Source organism: Epargyreus clarus, unplaced genomic scaffold, assembly GCF_041222505.1.
Source record: "Epargyreus clarus isolate Ecla_fem2 unplaced genomic scaffold, WU_Ecla_fem_2.2 ptg000027l, whole genome shotgun sequence".
NCBI classification, from domain to species: domain Eukaryota; kingdom Metazoa; phylum Arthropoda; class Insecta; order Lepidoptera; family Hesperiidae; genus Epargyreus; species Epargyreus clarus.
In genome coordinates, this window is record NW_027332234.1 from 12,239,599 (window position 1) to 12,260,969 (window position 21,371).

Consider the following 21,371-nt stretch of genomic DNA (forward strand, 5'->3'; position numbering starts at 1 on the left):
TGATAGTGACGCCATCTGTCGAAAATTGGTCGTACCAACTCAGAAACCTTCGTGGACTCATGCACAACTTTGCTAAAGATCAACACATGATCAAATGCATAGTTTACGATTCTTTAAAGGACATACAGACAAACATTCATTTTTATTATGCAAGCATGATTACAGTCTGCAGTCGCAGACTGTCAGTCGATAATCTTTGTATCTTATTAATAAACAATAATAATAATTAATAATAATGTTGTTGTGTCTATTATTTGTAGGCTACGTCCGTAAATCATTCTTAACTTAAGTAAAAAGTTTAAAATAGACTTAAATTTGATTTGACTTTTGCTAATTATCAAATGTCGAGCATAAGTAGGCAAAAATTGGTTAATATTGATGATATTATTACCACAGTATAAGGATTACTAACAGGCGTTAGTAAAAATATCATCAATCATCTTGTGCAGAAATAAGTGCATACATGCACGTTGTAAATAAATTGAGTTGTAAACTTAACTGACTTTAAGTTAGTGGGTAAGGCTTTAAATTAGTTAGGACGGGAATTCCTCAAACGTCTTCGTTGCAGCCTTTTACTTTTAAAATAATAATATCCATTCACAAATACTTTAGGTGAAAGAGATTGGAAAGATTTCAAGCATTCCAACTCAAATCAAATAAAATAAAAAATAATAATTCAAAGTAAGTAGATTCGTTACAGGTTTTTTGAACGTCAATAACTCAATATGTCTACCGCCACTTCGAAAATTGTTTTCTTATGGAGTAGAAGGATGTCGAATGATAGATTCTTAATATGAAGAAGTGAGTTCTCTATACTCGGGTATTTAGTTTTACAGTGAAAACAGTGCTTTTTAAACCGCAAAAAGGTCTGTTATAAAGAACCGCGTTAACAGTGACATTCATCGCATTTATCTTAATAAAGGTACGTATAAACACCTTATACAAATAGAATTGTTCCTTTTTTCTATATCCAGGATATTTACAAAACGTCATTGGGTGACTTTGTCGTTGTCACCCATAGTTGAATGATCATCATCATCAACCCAAAACTGTCCCACCGCTGGGCACGGGTCTCCTCTTAGAATGAGTACGATTAGGCCATAGTCCACAGCGCTGGCCAAATGCGTATTGGTAATCTTCACATACCTTTGAAACCTTTTTTTTAAGATCTCTCAGGTATACAGGTTTCCTCACGATCTATTCCTTCACCGTTCAAGCAAGTGTTAATTAATTTGTAATACGCGCATAACTTTGAATAATTAAATTAGATTTGAAACTCGGACCCCTCGATCAAGAGGGCGAGTTTTTTTAACCTCTAGGCTAACACTGCTTTTAGTTGAATGATAAATGGTACAAATGACGTTCATGCGAATGCAACTGTCAACGAGAGTGTAAACCAACCATATCTTAACATGTAAACAGTTGTGTAACCAACAGTAATGCAATTGATGAAGTAAACTTAAGTTATAAGTGTAAACTGTACAATAATATTTTCCTGTGGTCAACAATTAAACAATAGGTTATAATAAATAGTTATACATTTGTTTCGATTCACTATAAACTACCTACTTAATTTACGTACCTATTTTTTTATTTATTCATTCATTAATTCATTCATTTATTTGCTTTTAAATGTGGTACAATCTGGGTTGGTAGGAATATTAACAATTTTCCTCACACTTAGCTTCAGGGAAGCATGCAAAATTTTAGAAATACATTATAATTGGCTACTTGACACTTTTTGGGAAACTGTTTTAATGAATTCATATACGTATTATATATGCCTTTCATTGATCATTTTTTCGAAAAAAGGGCTATTTATTAATAAAAAACATATTTTTATTACGGTAAACGGAACGTTACGCCAAAACAGGCGGACAAGTGTCATTTCGTAGCGTGACGTCAACACATTGAAAATATAGAAATAAACTTCGACGCTACGCTACACATACTTCAGGGGAAATCTTGGGAATTATTTAACTTTTATTAGAACAAATGCAAGAATGTCAAATTACAAGGCGTGTGCAGTGACGATGTGTACAAGTACGATCGCTAAATATCCTAACAAATTGCTTATACAAGTTCCTAAACCCAAATCTCATAAACGTTAAAGAACTTGTAGATTCTTATATGTTTAAATCCTCTGTTTGCAAGCAATGACATTTTATACTATTTATGTAAGAGAAGTATTATTGAGAAAAAGAAATAAATTTAGTAACTCTCGAGTGATTCGTCAATTCCAAATCATTGGAACGGGACGTAATCAAAACAAAACAGCAAGTGGAAGTATTCATATATTTAATATAATATATAGATGTCTATGATAAGAATATAATTATAAGACGTCTATGAGAATTCTATTTTAAGGGCCCATTCTGTAATTAATAGGACACAATTAAAATATTTCATGACTGTGTTATTATTGCTTGTGCATGTGCACTGATTAACTTACAGGACTGTATAATTAAAAATACATGATTTGCTAATATAAGTATTTTATTAACCGATTTCTTTGTTTATTTGGTTTATATGGTTCTATTAGTGAGTACACACAGTAGAACTTTTGTATATATTTATCATATGTTACAGTTACAATAATTACTACAGATCACCTAAGCTAAATTTTTGTGCTGCTTGCGTGTCTGCTTTTCTTCATTACTAAAATTATTTTCCGTAACAAATGGATATATATTTTTATCACTGTCATTTTCAGAATTAAATTGCAATGCAATAATAGGAACTGTATGGTCACTTTTCTTCCTTCATCTTGTTGGGTATGTTACGCAAGTAAAGAAGTACTATTTCCCGTGTACTTTACTTTATGTATTTCAGACTGGTGCCGACTTTCGAAACTTTTGGCTCCTCACTTCTTCTAGGCAGGACAGATTCACATTTTCATTTTCATTGATGTATCTTGTGTTCAGGACAACTTGTACTTTTCATGAAACACAAACTTGCCTTCCTCTTAAACTGCACATACTCTATAACGTCATCACTATACGATTGTCGGGAAGATCTGTAAATATAAATATAACCAATTAATAACCTTAAAACAGTTCACATAAGAATATAAGTATATTTAAAAAAATCTTAATAATCACTTGAAGACAACCTTTCTTCTGTCTGAAGTCAGTTAAGAAATGTTTTAATTGTCCGATATGATTAAATGTAAATATAAAGAATGTTTTACTTACGTTGTTTATTTGATATTTCCATAGGTTATCTCACGGAAGTTTTTGTATCCATTTTGATTTATTGCACTGCATATATGGAGATTCTTTAAGCAGGTTCACGCTATCAGCTTTAATATAGTATGGCTTCATTTCGGTTCACATATTATAAATTCAACCAACTCTAACAGCAAACGATTTAATTATTATTTGTCTTGTTTAGTTTCGATGTAGTGACGTCACATGACATTTGAGGCAGCACTGTCGCCGTTTTGGGATTTAAAATCCACAGATAAAAAATCGAAAATTTCTTTTTAAAAATTAAAATACTTAGAACGTATTAAAAAATAAACGAAATACTGCATAATTTATGTTTACTTATAAGCTATCACATCCAACATATTTCATATTTTATTGTTATAACTGTCAAGTACCCAATTATATACTAATGATTACATTACATTGTATTATTCAATATGGATTAGAACATTTACTTAATGATAACAATTATTAAATTTATATTTAGCATTAATTTTGTACATATTTAATCATAAATAAAGTCAATAATGTCAATAAATGAATTACAATGTCAATAATAATAATAATAACAATTTTATAAAATATTATGTCAATAAATACAATTAATAAGTTAATTAAAGTTATGTCATGTTTTAATTAAATGTGTAATGAAGCCTCTTGGTGTAATTTTTAATTTTTATAACACAAATATTCATTTACATGGAAAAAGATTTTTTCTATAAGCCATGCTTTCAGTGCTTTTTTAAAAGTTGTCTTGGATTTCTCTTTAAACTCTATGGGTAACTTATTATAAATAATATAAATATGGCTAACTTATTTTTTTAAATAAGTAACTAAATGTTATGTTATTCATTGAACCCATGGCCGTACATAAGGGAGGGTGGTTAAGGGACCCAAACTACCCAAAATTCTATATACTAGGTATTTATTGCACATCCCTCTTTAGTCTTAAGGTACCATAAGATGAGATCTGCGATTCGTTACATAACATTCTACCCCCTTCTAACCCCTTAATTTTAACCCCTATTATGTATAGGTAGTGACCACAAACTCGGTGGCTACTTGTAAGTTTAAAAAATAAGCTTTTAAGCCTGCAGATTTATTTATGACTCAAGTATTTTGTTTGCCAAACTTTCGATTGCAATGTACTTTCGGCCGACCTCTGCAATACAGGTCGAGATAAATAAAGAATATGTATATTTTATTCCCGCTATCAAGCCGTTAACCAAGGCGATGGCTCCACAGATAAAACTTTTATAAATTAATTATAACTACGTTGGCAGTGCTAAATTATTACATTGGACTCTTATTTCAAGGTACTTAATTTATAGCAGCTGAAACACTCAAAATATTACTGTATTTCATTAGACCCGTTTTTTATTATCTATCTATCGAATGTTTTCTCTACCAATGATTAAAGTTTGACAATTTCTGCCTACTTAAAATTGTTGAATGTGATAAGTGATAAATAATAATAAATCTATTCAATGTTTTGCATACAATGTTGACATTAGACAATTTCTGCCTATGAAAAATTAACAAATTTCGAATTTTGGCAGCCAAAAATTGGACAGATAATAATCTGTAAGACATTATGTGTAGTACAGTTCTGATAAACATTTGCCCCTTGTTATTTCCTTGTCATGGCCTCTTTGTCTCCAAAATGATGTCAGCTTCCCAGCAATTTCAGCCCCATTACACTATTGATCCAATTTAGCTCTAGGAGAATTCTGACTCATAATTAGAAGTAATATTGTTAGGAGTATTTGTTGAAAACCCCAAGGCAACTTGAAAAACTGCAGAACTTAGTACTTGTAGTACGTAATTCCTAAGAATAATAATAATAGTAATTTGCATCTATGAGTAGGTAGGTGTAGGTACATTATATTTTTTTGTTTATGTTAACATTGTTAGTAACTAATATATTACTTATAATAGTTAAAAAATATAATTTTTGTGAGTATTTCTTCGTAGTAGTTCGTAGTTTCTGGTTTTTATTCACACTAGAATAAATTATTCGATATTGTTTTATTTTTTAACACGCTTTTATTAGCTTGGGTTGTATGTATGTATGTATAAGTGTATAAGAAAAATTGTAAGAGCCCCACACTTTTTCCACAATTATACTATTTACTGTTCCTTAATTGATTTTGAGATTGAAAATTATTTTGTACTTTTTACAGTTACAGTTGATTTTATCATAAAATAGTTAAAATAGTTTTTTGAACTATATTTATTCTAAGTAAGTATTAAATATTGCTAATGAATAGGGAAACGTTTCTATAAATAAGGAAAATACAGGAGATCGCAATAGGATAACGGCCGCTGTTAAGAAACTCAAGTTCATTGGCATTTACGAGACAAAATAGACGAAGAAAATATAAACATTTACTTATCCGTGTAGTATGGATACGGATAATTAGAGAAGTTTAACTACTTAAAAGAGATTAAAAAGTCATTTCTACATAAAAGATTTATCAGATGTTTACTACGCACGTTTTTAAATAATAAGGCAACGAGCCTAAGACAATTAAAATTGTTTCGATTATGTTCTTGTTGTGATCTTTTCTGACACTTGGGGTATAGTTTTCGGAGCAGATAATCCAAATCGCGTAGAGCTGTTTACAGCATACCTTTAGGTGTCTTTCATTAAATGAAAATCAAGGAATCTATTTGTGGATATTTAGGTGCCTACCTACTCTATCGGATACATAATAGGTGGCAATTATTTAGAATGCAGGTAGATGGTAACAGCAATGTGTCAGAGCAATCATATTTTATCTGTTCGAGTTACTTGTAGCAATTTTCTGCAACAAATAACAATGAGTGAAAAACCCAGTCATTCGTTATAATTGCATTTTCCGGTGTGAAAAACGATTATGTGCAAATATCGACTACGAATTACCTACCTGTTATCATAGTTTTCGAAATACACCTATTCACTGTATGAAAAAGTTATGTTTGCTCTTTCTTAAAATGGAATAACAAATTTGTAGTAAGTAGAATGGCATGATGACGTGTGACCGAACGAAATTATGTAGGTACCTATGTTTAATCAATTATTGCTTATCAAAGTTTGTAGTTTGTCCATTTTTAACACGCTTTTATTAGCTTGGGTTGTATGTATGTATGTAAGTAAGTAACAAGTAACGGAATCTTTGAACCCGATTTCTGTCCACTTTGAACATTCGGTTTAATTCAAAATTTTGAATAATTATCAAAAACCGATGACAATACCCGATTTTAATAATTTTGTACCATTGTCCTTATGTATTGATTAACGATTTTCGAGGCGAGATTGTTCATGCGCCTTAGAAAGAGTTAATCCCAAGTTACTAGATTGCAAATAATTATTGCTTTTTAGTTTCAATAAGGCGTAACTGTTATAGCGAGATTTTTAGTTTATTTGTACAATAATTGTCAAATTTCGAACTTTTATAGGCAAATATTGGTTAAGATTGACAATTATTAGTAGTGGACATAAGTCAATCGAAAATCACCACGATAATACAGTCATCCGACACTTTTGGTCCGTGTTGTACCTTTGGGTACTTATTGGCTGGATCCCAAATATTTACTGGCTGGTGTGACCTCGTGTCAGAAGGAATAGATATTAAGATTTAAGCCACTGTAGCTCAGTACCTATCAATAACATCAAATTTGATAAAATGAAAGTTGCAAAGGTAACTGGTGAAGGTTTTTGATGGCGATATATCTTGCTTAAGACCGGTAAAGAATCATGACCGATGTAGAAGGACTTCTTGAGATGTGCTAAAACTATACCGAAGTCCGAGAGCAATGAGTGTAAAAAAGTTGCTGATTTTATATAAATTTAACAAAATTTATAAAAATAAAATATTAAATATTATGGATTTCGTGATATATGCATCGATACATTTTATTTTAAATTAGTATTTATATTATTAGCATATTTTTTGTATGTGATGTTCGTAAGTAGCAAGTAAGTTTGTAAGTACTTAAGTATATCAATTTCAACGTACAAAATACATGGGTACTATTTAGGATCAAAACTTAAAATAATTTTGCAAAACATTTACTTATTTCTTAAATAAGACCCATTAGAATCGATGCCTTGATTTTATAAATAAACTTATAAGTAGCTTTAAAACTTATAGCGGTTATTTACCTAATCCTAATATGTCACTGTGGTCATTCATAAGCAATATTCATTATTTAAAACATTCACAAACACAAACACACTTCAAAATAAAGACAATGTACCGAGAATTATGTAAGTGGGATTTACTTTTAACGTAACCGGTTGGCAAATATTGAGAGAGCAGCCCACGTAGACGTTTTAACCAGAAAGGGAATGAAAACTACATGCAATTTATGGACATACATACTTGACTTTGTCTTCGAGTTTACTCGCGTTAAATTTAAATACTTGAGTAGGTAGTAGTAGGTTGCGCGGATAAAGGAAGGGAGACATACTTATCCGAGCGTTCTAACTTAGACTAAGTTCTAGCCGCAACGCATTTATGGCCGAGCTCAGGTTGGACTATCATCTTATCTGTTGAGTTGGGTTGATTATAGATATCCATAGGCGGCAGTAATCTCTTACCACCAGAAGGACTGCATGCTTGTTTGCTATAGAAAAAGATAAATGACCAAGTGTTAACCATAGTGATCAACTGACATCAACTGGCCTGCAAAACTACACATTTATCATTTACTTTATTTAAGCAACATTTATTTATATTTACATAGAAATGCAACCAAAGTGTTAAATATACATAAATGCATTCAATACCTTTAGAATTTTGTGACACAGACATACATTTTTTTATTTGCATTTTATTTACAACCTCTACTACTTTTCTTTAGTCATAGTAATTAAGATTTTAGGATAGATTCTTTAATCATATTAATTTTAATTTATCATCTAAAAGTAGTAAAGGTTGTTTACGCTGCATAAAATAATACATAATTGCATACATTATACTATATTATTAACATTAATTCATCGAGTATCATAAAGAAAAATCCAAAATCTCATGAGAAGTATTTTCCTGGAAGTCTCATTAATGTCCGCAGAGACACAAACAAGCATTCGCAATAACGTTCGTTTGTAGTTCGGATATGCCTTTGACGCACTCCGGGGATTTACAGTGCTTACAAGTTTCCTTACACCTTGGGGAAATTGATAATTATATATAAACAGGGCCGGCTATGTCCGTCAGTCAGTCAGCGCTGGGATCCCTCCGCGTAATTCCGAGCGCGTCCGCGATAACCTTTTTAAGATCAATCTCAGGGTCAAGAAAGCAATATGTTTTATCAATTAGGTAAGCGTTATTGAATACTTATTGTACGAAATCTGGCCGTATTTTTATTATTTTTAAATCAAAATGCATTTTTAAAGGTGGAGTATGTTTTTTTTTTAAAACGAAATACATTAATGTAGGTTTTTCTATCATTGTATGTATTTTTATTGAGGATATTCTTTTTTATTTCCAAAAAATATATCTTCTCCGCCAGAATTTATTTTTACAGATTAAAATAAAGATGAGATTAATGAGTTTATGTTTAAATATTATTGATTTTTTTTTATTATTTTAAGCATTGATTTTAATTAATTAACGCATTAACGCGTTAGTAATAAAATATTCAAACTCATCAATTTTGCCTACCGAAGTTCGAAGTTTGACAAATATCTATACTAATATTATAAAGAGGAAAACTTTATTTGTTTGATTGATTGTAATGAATAGGCTCAAAAACTACTGGACCGATTTTAAAAATTCTTTCACCATTCGAAAGCTACATTATCCACGAGTAACATAGGCTATACTTTATATGCTATATATTTGATAAATAGTTCTGAGGCGGTACAAAGTTTGCCGGGTCAGATAGTTGCCTATACATTGACAAATTCTGATCAATCTGTGTAAATATACAGTATACACATTGTGTATAAACTTTGATGAAAAAACAGATGCACGAATAATTATCGAGTCGAATCAAAAATTACTACGACTCGAGACATTATTATGTATCTAAACCCGGTTTACATATTTTTTAAATAATATTACGTGCAGTTCTAGTTTCACGTTATTTACTAAGTTAAATATAAAATCAATCACATTGGAGTTGAACTATGCTCCAGAATTCTCCAGGTTGTGGAAATATTAATGGCAGAGCTCCTTAAGAAAGCTGCAGTGAATAAATTCTTAATAAGCACATCATCGACGCTAACAACGCTTTTTAATTATTGCAAGGATTATCTTAATGTAATCTGTTAATCTACATCTCGACAAAACTAATAATGTAAATCATCTAAGTAGTGTTGTTGTATATGAATATAATGATGGTAAAATATTAAATTGATAAGCCTGCATCGCGCGATCATCTTTATGGGGCGTAACGCAGAATTACGAGCTCAAGTTTTGTATAGGTTGACCATAACTGATTAATATTTTTACAGGATCTAGTACTTGTGGTGTAGAATCGTCAATGTATTAATTTTAGATAATTTATTTACAGGTGCTTTGTTCCTCCTGGGGTCAATGTCCGTGACGTCAGCGCTACCACCCTGCGTGTGCACACGGAACCTGCGCCCTGTGTGCGGCTCGGACGGCAACACGTACAACAACGAGTGCCTGTTGCGGTGTGCGCAAGTCTCCAACCGGGAGCTCTTCATGGAGAAACAAGGGACGTGCGAGGGGAATCGTCCCGGCCGGGACACGTGCGTCTGCACGCTGGAGTACAACCCTGTGTGCGGCACAGACGGGCTGACGTACCCCAACCCGTGTGGCCTGACCTGCGCCCAGCGGTCCGCGCCCGTGGAACAGGCATACAGAGGCGAATGCAGAGTCAAGCGCGAAAGCGTCCAAATAGCGGAACTACCCAGCTGCGTCTGTCCTCGCGACGAGACACCCGTGTGCGCCAACGACGGTACCACCTACACCAGCGCTTGCGTATTGAACTGCTTCAAGCAACAGAACTCTCGTCTGGACATTAATCACGACGGCCCATGCGAGAGCAGCGACGCCACATCGTGCAAGTGCACCCGGGAAGCTAAACCCATTTGCGGTTCCGACGGCAACACGTACACTAACCCCTGCATGTTCGAGTGCGCGAAGAAGGCCAACATCAACTTGGACGTGGCCCACTTCGGGGAATGCGATAACAGCGTTAAAGTTGTGGAACAGCCGCCGTGCGTTTGCACACGGGAGGCGAAACCAGTTTGCGGCACCGACGGCAACACGTACAACAACCCTTGCATGTTGAATTGCGCACGGGAGCAGGACGAGAACTTGCATATCGACCACGTCGGCCCTTGCGATAACTCAGTAAAGATTGTAGATAGCGCTGACACCGTCTCATGCGCTTGCACGAGAAACTTAAGACCAGTGTGCGCCTCCAATGGAGTCACCTTCCACAATAAGTGCCTCATGAGGTGTGCTGGCACCCACCTCACGGTAGCCAAGGATGGTCCTTGTGAAGAGTAGCTGCTGTTTTTTTAAATTATTAACATAAGTTATTATTTTTTAATTATTGACATAAGTTATTATTTTTTTAAGCAATTTATTTACGTTTGTTATTAAAGTATTTGTTGAAAATAATGTATTTATTTTTGTTTAGATAGATAATATAAAAATGAATTATTTTCTTAGACTGATTATTATATTATTATAAATGTATCTGAACCAATTTTTGCCTACCAAAGTTGATATTTAACAATCTTTCTTCGCAATAATTGTCGCATTTAGAGCTTTAGTAGGCAAACACATTCTAAGATTGATTTGTTATTCAAATTCAAATTCAAATTCAAATCTCATTTATTCAAAATTGATTCATATAGAATACTTTTTGAAAGTCAACAAACTACCACTACCACTATCTAGTTAATCGAAGGTACACGGTACAAATATCTATGCATTTTCATTCTACACTTCCTGTATAATTTACCATAATATTCATATTTTTAAATAAAAAATACAATATTTACAATCAAAAAACTAAAAAGAAAGTCAAGTATGCAGATGTAATTAAAATATTGTAGGCGGGCAGCCCTAACGCGTAACCTCGCTCAGCGCTCCCGTAGGTATCTAATTCAAGGACAGGGCCGAGTTAAAATACTGTATAGATCCTTATACTGTGGTATAGGTAATCAGACAATGATTTTATTGCCGTGCAAATAAAATACACTCCAGACATATATAAAAACTGGTCAGGCATTCAGGTTTTATACAATTATCTGTATAAATAATATCTCGTTCTGGCTTTTTGCACGTAACTCGTATATCAATTTAACAATGTAAAGTGGTAACAAAATATAATACTTATAACAATTCCTAACAATACTTTTATCTACGGCCGGAAACATGAAATTATGGCCACAAAGCAGTTATGATTATTATATATTTAAGTACTTACTTTACCCTTTGATGTATCTATTTAGTTATTTGAATAAAATAGTCGCTAATTATGGCATGGCGGAAAAGTAAGAATTAACGTAAGGAAATATTAAAACCCGAGCACATCCCGAGCAGCGAGTGATGGACATTTTAATTTAGAAATATTGAACATAAATCTTAGAGGGTCGTGTAAGCCAATATATTGGTTTTTCGGGGCCCCTCTCATGTCGGGGCCCTGGGTGCTTACCTAAGTATTCTTCCGTTGTGCATATAATAGTCAGAGACCGGAAAATAAGTAAAACTCTTGGGAAACAAACCGTGCCTTGAATCTGGTAAACCAAAATTTACTACTTAATAAGTAATTTTACAAATACAAGGATTTAAGTTCTGTGCGTACATTTGTTGAATAATAATTCAATTATTTAAGTCCTATTCTATTTTTTATGGGGACAGTCCCCATAAAAAAAATACATTTTTAAATACGTCCACTAGAACGACGCATGTCATGTTGCGAAAATAAAATTAAAAGGGAGAGGTTATATTCTCTTTGATAAAATAAGATTTGCATTAATATTTACGTACAAGTTATTTAGTAATTTAATAATTAGACCTTTAAGGGTATAAATAATAAATATCCTTCTTAGTCCTTTTTTAATGTCAAAACAAACGCCTGTGCGAAAGTTCATTCTTCCAAACCCGCCGATTTGAGCTTTGCTTTATTCATCAGTCAGTAAAGATTTATAAGTTGTTCTATTCTGTGATATTTATCTGTGACGCACTATAATACTTGATTATAATTGTCTATGTGAAGCAGTGGCCAGTTACAATTTGGCAACATACTTACCCTAATTTTTTATTGTGGAGGTTCACATTATATTTTCTGTTATAACTTCCTTAAAAGAACTGAAACAACACTTGTACAACAAAAACATTTATTATCACCTTAACTTATAGCCCAAATAAATTAAAATTAAAAATAAACCCTAATCATTGTGCTCGTGTTGAGCTTCCGCTTCTCTCCAATTATTCTGAACCATCTCCACGATCATCTTCCACCACTTGGACTCCATGAAGTAGTATACTGAACACACAATGATGAACAGCCAAGATAATATTAAGAGATAGTCCAGATCTTTCTCCGCCATGCTGGAAACTGGTCCATTGAAGTCCATGGATAACACCAGGAGGCTAACAGGATTCTGCCCTGTGATAGCATGTACGAATTTACTAAACGAGTGTATGTTGTACTCTGTGCCATTAAATTTACCAACTGGCCGGCCACTGTGGAACATTTTTAAAGTTGGAACACCGACTATCCCGTATTGGGCATTAATACCATGATATTTTAATGCGTCCAGCGCAACCATTTTGATATTGGGGTAGGATCTTGCTAGTGCATTGAAATGAGGTGCTGCATGAGCACTGAAGGGACAAGCCTTAGCATAAAACAGGACTAGAACACAGTCAGACTCAATATCCCGGCTAGTGACCTCTGGTTTGACCTGCAACATCTTTCCCAAGGTAGTCGCATTAATAATTTCTACCGCCGGCTTATTCTCCCCTTCATACAGGATCTCCTTGCATTTCACTAGCTTCTTTGTTTCATTCAACACCGATGTTCTGTTCTCAGCAGTAACATTGGCCGACGTGACGTGATTGTAGAGGTTAGTCAAGGTCTTGTTAACATCAGACACTACGTTGGACAGCAGCGACTCGGATTCGTCGACGTTGGGGATATCATTGTCGTCGTCCTTTTGGGGAACTAGAGGACCCAACGAGTCCAACACCTCTTGTACGTCGACATCAAACTGAGTTGTGATTGAAACACCTTGAAAACAACAAAAACTTATGTAAAAACCAAAGAACAGGTAAATGAATCAAAGTTGTAGCTACAAATGCAAATTTCGAAATTTTAGAAGCAAATTATTCGTAACAACTTACATATGAGAATTAAGACACCAATACATACATTCGTATTGTGAAAAATCATAATAATATCTTTAGTTTGCTTTAATTAGTATGTTCACTTTTTATAATAAGCACAATAATCGAATATACAAAATCTATTCAATAACAAAATATTCAGAATTCTGATGTCCGACAGACGGACTGCTGTCAATGTCAATTGAGAGCTGACATTTGTAAAACGTTTAGAAATTAGTTTAAAAATTTATAAGGATTAGTTTTAAATATTATGATCACAGAAAAATAGTGTCTCTCTCAGAACATGCTAGTTATTGTTCTGAGGGTAGGTATAATTTTTTTTTTTGTTTTTTAGTACTTAAAGCGGCGCTGCTATTTGAAAATTACACATTCAGAATGCTCATTGTTAATAACAACTTTATCCTGTTATGGCTATCAGACTGAGATTGGAGTAGAGCATTTATTTATACACCACACTGAGGAATATTTTTTCCTTCAGTAGTAATATTAATGTAATCACGTCACATAAGCAATGGTGATATCTATACCACCACTGTCTCTGGCAAATAGACCTCTAACAGAAATACAAAATAAAATAGAGAACAAGTTTTGATATATAAAACTACAATTTATTGTACATTTTTTATACAAACATCCGATTTGATGACATAATTTCGTCCATGTGAAATCAAGAAGGAAAAATTAGGCTACTTAATTTAAACATATACGCCATTCAATTACGTATTGCTGTCATCTTTTCACTGGTTCACTATTCATGTAATTCAAATATAATATATTGTCTCACATAATAAAATTGGCATCTGGTTGAATAAAAAAAGGTAAAAAGGTAAAAAAGCAAGTGTGTACTTGTAATGTCTACGCAGATAAGTTATAATACTTTAACTATTTCATAACTTATAAAAAACATATTTTATAAAAAATAGAGTTTATATAATGCAAATTTTTAGGCGATCTCGCAATTTATATGTACTAGTAATTTTCCTGGAGTGGATTTTTATATTTTCATAAATTCGCTCTTAGTTTTTTTCCCAAACAGCCCGAATGAAGTATAACTTTGAACATAATAATCATACATCACATTATACAAAATCCTTAGACTGGAGTAGACTTACACAATAGATCCTGGATTTAGTATGAGTTTTCAATAACAAAAGTTTGTAAGTTGAAGCTGTCAAAGAGGCAACATATATTTATAAATAAAACGATGTAATCTTTACTAATGTAAAGCAAACAGATACTTCTGTAAATGATTTTCTAAAACAGTAATTCAAGTATTTTGAATCAAAAAAGTTAGTAGACAAATTAAACATTGTATCCCAAAACATTTTTTATATTGACAACTCATATTAAAGTTTGTAATTGATGGTGACCACATCTTAAGAAATTATACTCTAATATTTATCTATTTATATTCATCTATTTATTTATTTATACTTAATATTATTATTAAACAATTATTGTCCACTCCACATCACTTCGACAGTTCCTTGGCTATACTTTTTAAAGCTTCAGTCTGTTCCTTCAATAGTTTTAGTTTTTGCCTTAAGTAATCTTTTTTAAAATTTAAATAGTCCTCTTTTATCTGTATCTTTCTTTGTTCCTGCACAGCTATCATATCACAGTTAAAATAACATTTGTGTTTGTTATGTTTTGAGTTTTTTAACTTTGTTTTTTGTGTTGGAGATTGGAACACCTTTGCCTCTGGGGGTGACTCCGGCTCACTTAGACAAGAAGACATCTCTTCGTTGAAATCATCCTGGGAGTTTTCTTCTAAAGGCACAAACTCGGTGGACTCCTGATATTCCGGGGCTGTTAAGTTTTTGATCCCTAAAGCTTCTTGTTCGGCCGCCGAGAGCATGACGGCCGACACGGGAAGCTCTCCATTGGTTTCCGCTTGCCTTTTCTTTGTTTTTGAGCGCAGATCATGCCATGTCTGCAATTTGAAATTCATTTTTACCAGGATTGTTTTTCATTTATCATAATTATAAAATTTATAATATAACATTTTTTTAAATTTTTTTATAACAATCACAAATGCATGAAATATACTGCATCATAAACAGCCAATGGTTTTTAGCAGCAAAAAACATGCAGTCATAATCTTAAGTATAACCATGAAGAGTTCTACTGCCTTTGGCAATACTTTTTATAGTATTGCAATCAGTTGAGTATTAAAAGGTGTCATTTTCAGAAGACAGTACTAGAACGCCACTTGAGAAGGAAGACATTCAGTTTAAGATTGGACTGGTTGATAGATACATCCATTTCTATTTACCAATGTCTAATTATAACCAAAATAACAGTAAAATTAACAGAATACGAACTTTCCTCCATTGCCTCCAAGTTTTCCTCGCCCCCTGTATTGAATTACACTCGTTGGCAATGTTTTGCCATAATTTCTGAGAATCTTTGTAATTAAAGTCCTGAGTTACTTTGCAAGAAATCAACTCTGGGTGTTTCGTCATTAACTCGATAAGTTTCTTTTTTTGGCGAGCTGTCACATATACACATCTTTGTCTTTTTCTTACCTCCATTATCTATTTTATGGAAATAAATACATTTCAACGTGAGTATAAGAAGTTGTAAATAAACGAGAATTGAGATTCTGATGTGATTGTGATCGTTCAAATGTCAAACAATCAAACAATCTGTCAAAAGTCAAATCACAGTCACAGTATAAGGATATACAGTAATTTAACTCGGCCCTGACCTTGAATTAGATACCTACGGTTGCGCTGGGCAAGGTTACGCGTTAGGGCTGCTTGCCTACAGTTTTTTAATTACATCTGCATACTTGACTTTCTTTTTAATTTTTTGATTGTAAATGTTGTATTTTTTTATGTAAACAAATGAATGTTATAGTTAATTATATAGAAAGTGTTGAATGAAAATGCATGTTATGTTTTTTAATATGTATATATTACGTAATAAAAACTATTCTTATAATTGGGTACTTGACAGTTACAACAATAAAATATGAAATATGTTCGACATGATAGCTTATAAATTAACATAAATTATGCAATATTTAGTTTAATTTTTAATACAATATTTAATAATAATTTTAATTAGAGATGCGCCGAATAGTGGTTACAGCGAATAACCGAATACCGAATATTATTCGGTTTAATTTTACCGAACCGGATATTCGGCCGAATTATTCGGTTTACCAATTCATTGTTTTGCCGCGTAAACAGGTTCTAATATTTCTTTTATAGTGTCCATTATTGTCAATTTGCCAGTTACCTGTGTTCATTAAAACTTTGATTTAAGTTGTAAAAAGAAATACTGATTTGAGGTTTAAAATAAATGTTGACTATACTAACTGTAGAATCTATACAAATAATTAAAATTTAAGTGTCTGTTTGTAACGTCAAAATAACAACATTTTACTAAGAGCATATAACATAAAAGGAAAATATAAAATATACGGTATATACGGTACTTATACAAATATTATTTCAATTTTGGTTTGTTCCGGCTAATCTTTAAAATGGCTGTACTGATTTTGATGGGACTTTCACTGGCAATTAGCTGATGTTATAGACAGTAACATAGGCTACATTAATTTTGGAAAAAGAATTAGGGATAAGCGCAAAAAAGTTAAATCCCATGAAAACTTCAGAGTATTTACACTTTTAACGCGGGTGAAACGGCGGGGCACAGCTCGTAAGTAATAAATATGTTCTTTTGAGGTTTCAAAATAAATGTTGATTTGAAGTTTAATTGCTTTATGTTATTAAATTTGTCATAGGATTTATTTGACTTATATATAACATAATACTTACATAAGAAGTTTTGTGTTTTAGTTATGTTATACACGAAAATAGACATACCTACTCGAACCGAATATATTCGGCACCAAAACCGAATTATTCGGCCGAATACAAATAGCAAAAAAGATGCCGAATACGCCGAAAACCGAATACCAAACGAATATTCGGCGCATCTCTAATTATAATCTATACTCCGATTCATAATTGGGTGTCCAAAATGTAAACAAAGGTGTTGACCTATCAAGAAAATACCTTTCAAATGGTAGTTTCTTATTTTTGACGATCTTAAAATAATATAACGATAATAAAATATCGATCTAAATAAATTAAGATCAATTCTCATTTTCTAATATTTATATTACCTCATTCAGAATAGTCCCTCGGCGGCATATCGCGGGCGGCGAACAAACGGGTGCTGAAAGGCTGCTAAGCCACGCCCTAAGCCTTTGTAGCGCCGCGCGACGACGAATAAATACGACGCGTGCGTTGTGCAAGCAAGCTCTTCGTTTATCAACAGTTTCGAGTTTTATTTTGCGCGAGAATAGTAAAAGTCGTAAATTGGTCGAAGAAATAGTTTTATTCTATTAATTCAGAAGAGGGATAACCTCAAATAACAAACTAACACCTGTCTACTGAACCAAAATTACAACAATCATACGTATTTTTTTTAAATATCAAATTATAATCTAATTTAGTAGTAGTAGTACCTAGTAGATTAAGTATCTAGTATTAACATAAAAATCATTGTAATTGTCTTACCTTTCGGAGTTTCCAGGCAGTTTAAATAATGTTATATCTGGATGTGTTATCGATGAATTGAAGCAACCAAAAACAGCACAATATAGTCTATAACTTTTCTTCGCCATATTATTCTTGAAACAAAAAATATACTTCTTAAAAAACCGTCACATCACCCGCTCGTCACCGTGGCACATTCAAGACAGTGCGTATACCAAGTGATTACTTGCTTCGAGGCGAGTAGGCGTGGCTTGCGTTTCGTGCGTTTGTATGAAGATAAAATACTGTATATCCTTATACTGTGGTCAAATCAAACTAGTATTTTAAAATTTAATAGTCTGTGGCAATATATTGACAACGCAAAAGAATTTCTTTTCAACAGCTCGAAGACTGTTAAAATCTATGGGTGAAATAAGTACATATTTTAATTTAATACAAATTAACAATATAATAAAGATAATTCGCATGTATATTATAATTTTAAATGTCGTTAAATAATTAATACCTCAATACCATAGATTGTGAAAAAATATAGTTGCACCTTTCTGTTGGTTTTCGTATCTCTATATATCGATATAATACGACAAACACCTGATATTGGATTTTTCAGCATGAACTATCGATTTACTTCGATACATAAGTTGGGTGGGCTAACTTTTATTTATTCATTGCTTATCTCCAGTCCAATGAGTATTTTAAAAAATTGAATTGAAAAAATGTTTTTATCGTAAGTTATGGTGTTTCCTGCGAACATGATCTTCAAAAATCCATGCGATATGGCATTAAAATATTTTTTTTTATAAATAAATAAATTCAGAGGCGGCAAAAATTGAATAGCCTACGGACGGTAAATTTGTAAATTCACCACTGCTTATGGAGACTACTAGAGTTTGATTGAGGGTTTTACCTGAAGCCTATCAAAAACGTGTAACCACTCCTGAGTAAATATAAAATTGAAAATTAAAATTAGAAATTAGAATTTTTGTATGTCGATCCTCGATAAGTTTTTTCTCCTTATCGGGCCTTAAAACCTTTATTGCTCCAAACCCTCTAAAGAACTACAAGATTAAAAAATAAAAATCAAGCATTTTATGTATGTAGAAAATTAAATAAATGTATAAAATTTGGCCTTATTTGTGGTATGTAATTGGATGCATAGTTTAGTAGACTTTTGGTCTATATCATATTGCGGAATCAATTAATGGATTTTCAGTGGATTTAGTAGAAACTAACCATAACGAAACATAATTCCATTTCTTAGATAGAGTGTTTCTTAAAATAACATATTATATTTAATGTTCTGAAATAGCTATTTAACTGCAAACCTCTTTGCAGCACGTGTCGTAATCTTACGTGGAAGATCATTGAATTTTTTTTACAAGAGGAGACAGAGAACAGTGTTGTAAGTGGGGAGCAAAAATGAGCAACTTGTTCCGTTTCATTCTGAGTTGATGATGCAGAGTACCTAATGGATTTATATGCGATCTTCACCCATAGAAAAAGTGAATCGTGAGAAAAGTTTAAATGAGTAATTTAAATTGACTTAAGTGTGATGATAATTATATATAGCTTTTTTATAATATAGGAGTAACAGACGAGCATACAGTCCACCTGATGATATCTCCCGCCCATGGATATTCCTACCTGTGGTCAGCCACTGATGCGCCGCTGCTGTTATTAGGCAGAAATAGGTGTGGCGGTGGTGCCGACAGAGTAACTACAAACTACAAAGGGTTCTACCACCTTCAAAAAGCTGATAGTTCACTATGAAAAAAATAGACACTTATTCTATTCTGCCCATGTGAAGCGCGAGGGGGTTGCTAGACCAAAATTCCATGTAAATGTTTAAGATTTACGGTTTATCATTTAAATAAGTATTTCATTCGATTTGGTTTAAATTATTATTTGGAACCAATCTATATTAATTTTAATAGTTTGAACGTATCGATTGTTCAAAATATCGATTTACACAGTCACTTCATGTTGACAGACAGACAATGTAGATAATTTATAAGTGCGTAGTACTCTATGGTCAGATTTAGTCATATTTCTTCGTAGCTTCGTACTCATTCGAGTCAAGAGAAGTTTGTGGGGTGGAGTGCGCAGAATTTTTTTAAATTTCGTGTTGACTCCATTAGCAGAACGTTGTTTGTGGTGTGTTTTAATTATGATATGACAAAGTGAGAACCTTAGATTAAACGTATTTAGTGGAGTTAGTTAAAATGGCTGGCGTCGGTGGAAGATTCCCGCAGCGATTTCTATCATCCATTCTCGGATGTCTGTTAGTAATATACATAGCGGAATACGTAAGTACTTATGATTTCATTTTATTGTTCCGCGCTAATAGCTTTATCGAGAATGTGTGTTTTCTAGTTTCCGGGTTTTGTTGTAGACGTTTTAGTACTAAAATGGTGGCACCATTAAAGTTGTATCTTTTGTTGTGCGTTTACCCACACTCACCTTGCTAAATGAATATTAAAACCAAGGCGATTGCGCACTCGTGAGGAAAACAAAACTGGACGTTGGTGTCGTTTTTTGTTCTCGAATTATCTTATCTCTCGAATATGAATATCTGATGATCATTTCTTATTTAGATAAATTAATCTACAAAAAATAGCTGAGTAGCGGAAAAATACAATAAGAATAATTATTATGGCAATTCTTTAGAAATGAAGGGTAATTCGATTTGATTAATCTTGATCATAATTCTTAGGTGAATGTTATGTTCAACTACACTTGCATAAACAATATACTTATAACATTTTCAACCACTAAATGTTTCACAGAAACAGCATCACCACAACACCTATTTCTACCTTATAATTCCTTTACACCATGTAATAAAGAATGGGTATATTAATAATCATACCAATTCAGTCTATAAGAAAGCTACACAGTGTGACGCTACATCTGTGATCGCCTTCAGATAGAACTTCTTTATCTATACAATATAAAAATTAATATCCATTCAACATACTTTTTACGAGATATAAATACCGATGATAAGAAACATGTGTATTTTTTATGGCATTATAATTATTATTTAATCAGTGTTGCTGACTGATAAGCATTCTATTGTTTGGCACAAATACAATTTAAGTAATCTTTAGATAAACAACAAAAAGATTGTTTTGCTTTGTCTTTGGGTAGGCACGTTATTTTTATGTACTAAAAGCTAAAATGAATGCCTGGAGAAACGTGACTAGTGCTGTCTATTAATACCTATCATTGCTATTATTATTACTCCTCTAATATGCATATCTATGCATCTCTTCTCAGAGAAAGAAAAATTTAAACTTAGTTTAGTTAACATGTGAGTTGCT

At 32.7% G+C, this 21,371-nt stretch overlaps 4 protein-coding genes and 1 long non-coding RNA gene across 10 annotated transcripts in view; 2 read left to right on the forward strand and 3 right to left on the reverse strand.

Annotated features, from left to right (window-relative positions):
• Window positions 1-2,555: 2,555 nt before the first annotated feature.
• On the reverse strand, window positions 2,556-3,334 carry LOC140753887 (uncharacterized). The gene is made up of 2 exons (XR_012103609.1): window positions 3,195-3,334; window positions 2,556-3,016 (listed from the first exon to the last, which is right to left on the reverse strand). It is a non-coding gene; the product is annotated as an uncharacterized LOC140753887 (long non-coding RNA).
• A 5,109-nt stretch (window positions 3,335-8,443) lies between these two features.
• On the forward strand, window positions 8,444-10,845 carry LOC140753977 (serine protease inhibitor dipetalogastin). The gene is made up of 2 exons (XM_073088849.1): window positions 8,444-8,515; window positions 9,714-10,845. The coding sequence occupies exons 1-2, from the start codon at window positions 8,500-8,502 to the stop codon at window positions 10,679-10,681; spliced, it is 984 nt and encodes a 327-aa protein (XP_072944950.1). The 5' UTR covers window positions 8,444-8,499; the 3' UTR covers window positions 10,682-10,845.
• Window positions 10,846-12,505: 1,660 nt separating this feature from the next.
• On the reverse strand, window positions 12,506-13,709 carry bug (thioredoxin domain-containing protein bug). Its single transcript, XM_073088710.1, has 2 exons — window positions 13,532-13,709; window positions 12,506-13,418 (listed from the first exon to the last, which is right to left on the reverse strand). Exons 1-2 carry the CDS (start codon window positions 13,578-13,580, stop codon window positions 12,574-12,576), a joined length of 894 nt encoding a protein of 297 aa, XP_072944811.1. The 5' UTR covers window positions 13,581-13,709; the 3' UTR covers window positions 12,506-12,573.
• A 653-nt stretch (window positions 13,710-14,362) lies between these two features.
• On the reverse strand, window positions 14,363-16,182 carry LOC140753942 (uncharacterized). Its single transcript, XM_073088793.1, has 2 exons — window positions 15,859-16,182; window positions 14,363-15,467 (listed from the first exon to the last, which is right to left on the reverse strand). Exons 1-2 carry the CDS (start codon window positions 16,066-16,068, stop codon window positions 15,006-15,008), a joined length of 672 nt encoding a protein of 223 aa, XP_072944894.1. The 5' UTR covers window positions 16,069-16,182; the 3' UTR covers window positions 14,363-15,005.
• A 3,893-nt stretch (window positions 16,183-20,075) lies between these two features.
• Window positions 20,076-21,371, forward strand: part of Npc1a (Niemann-Pick type C-1a) — a 68,288-nt gene continuing 66,992 nt past the window's right edge. For all 6 annotated transcript variants that reach the window (XM_073088723.1, XM_073088722.1, XM_073088720.1 and 3 more), the window contains exon 1: window positions 20,076-20,354. In XM_073088723.1, the coding sequence (XP_072944824.1) occupies window positions 20,271-20,354 (84 nt within the window). In that variant the 5' untranslated portion in view covers window positions 20,076-20,270. The remainder of the gene's footprint in view (window positions 20,355-21,371) is intronic.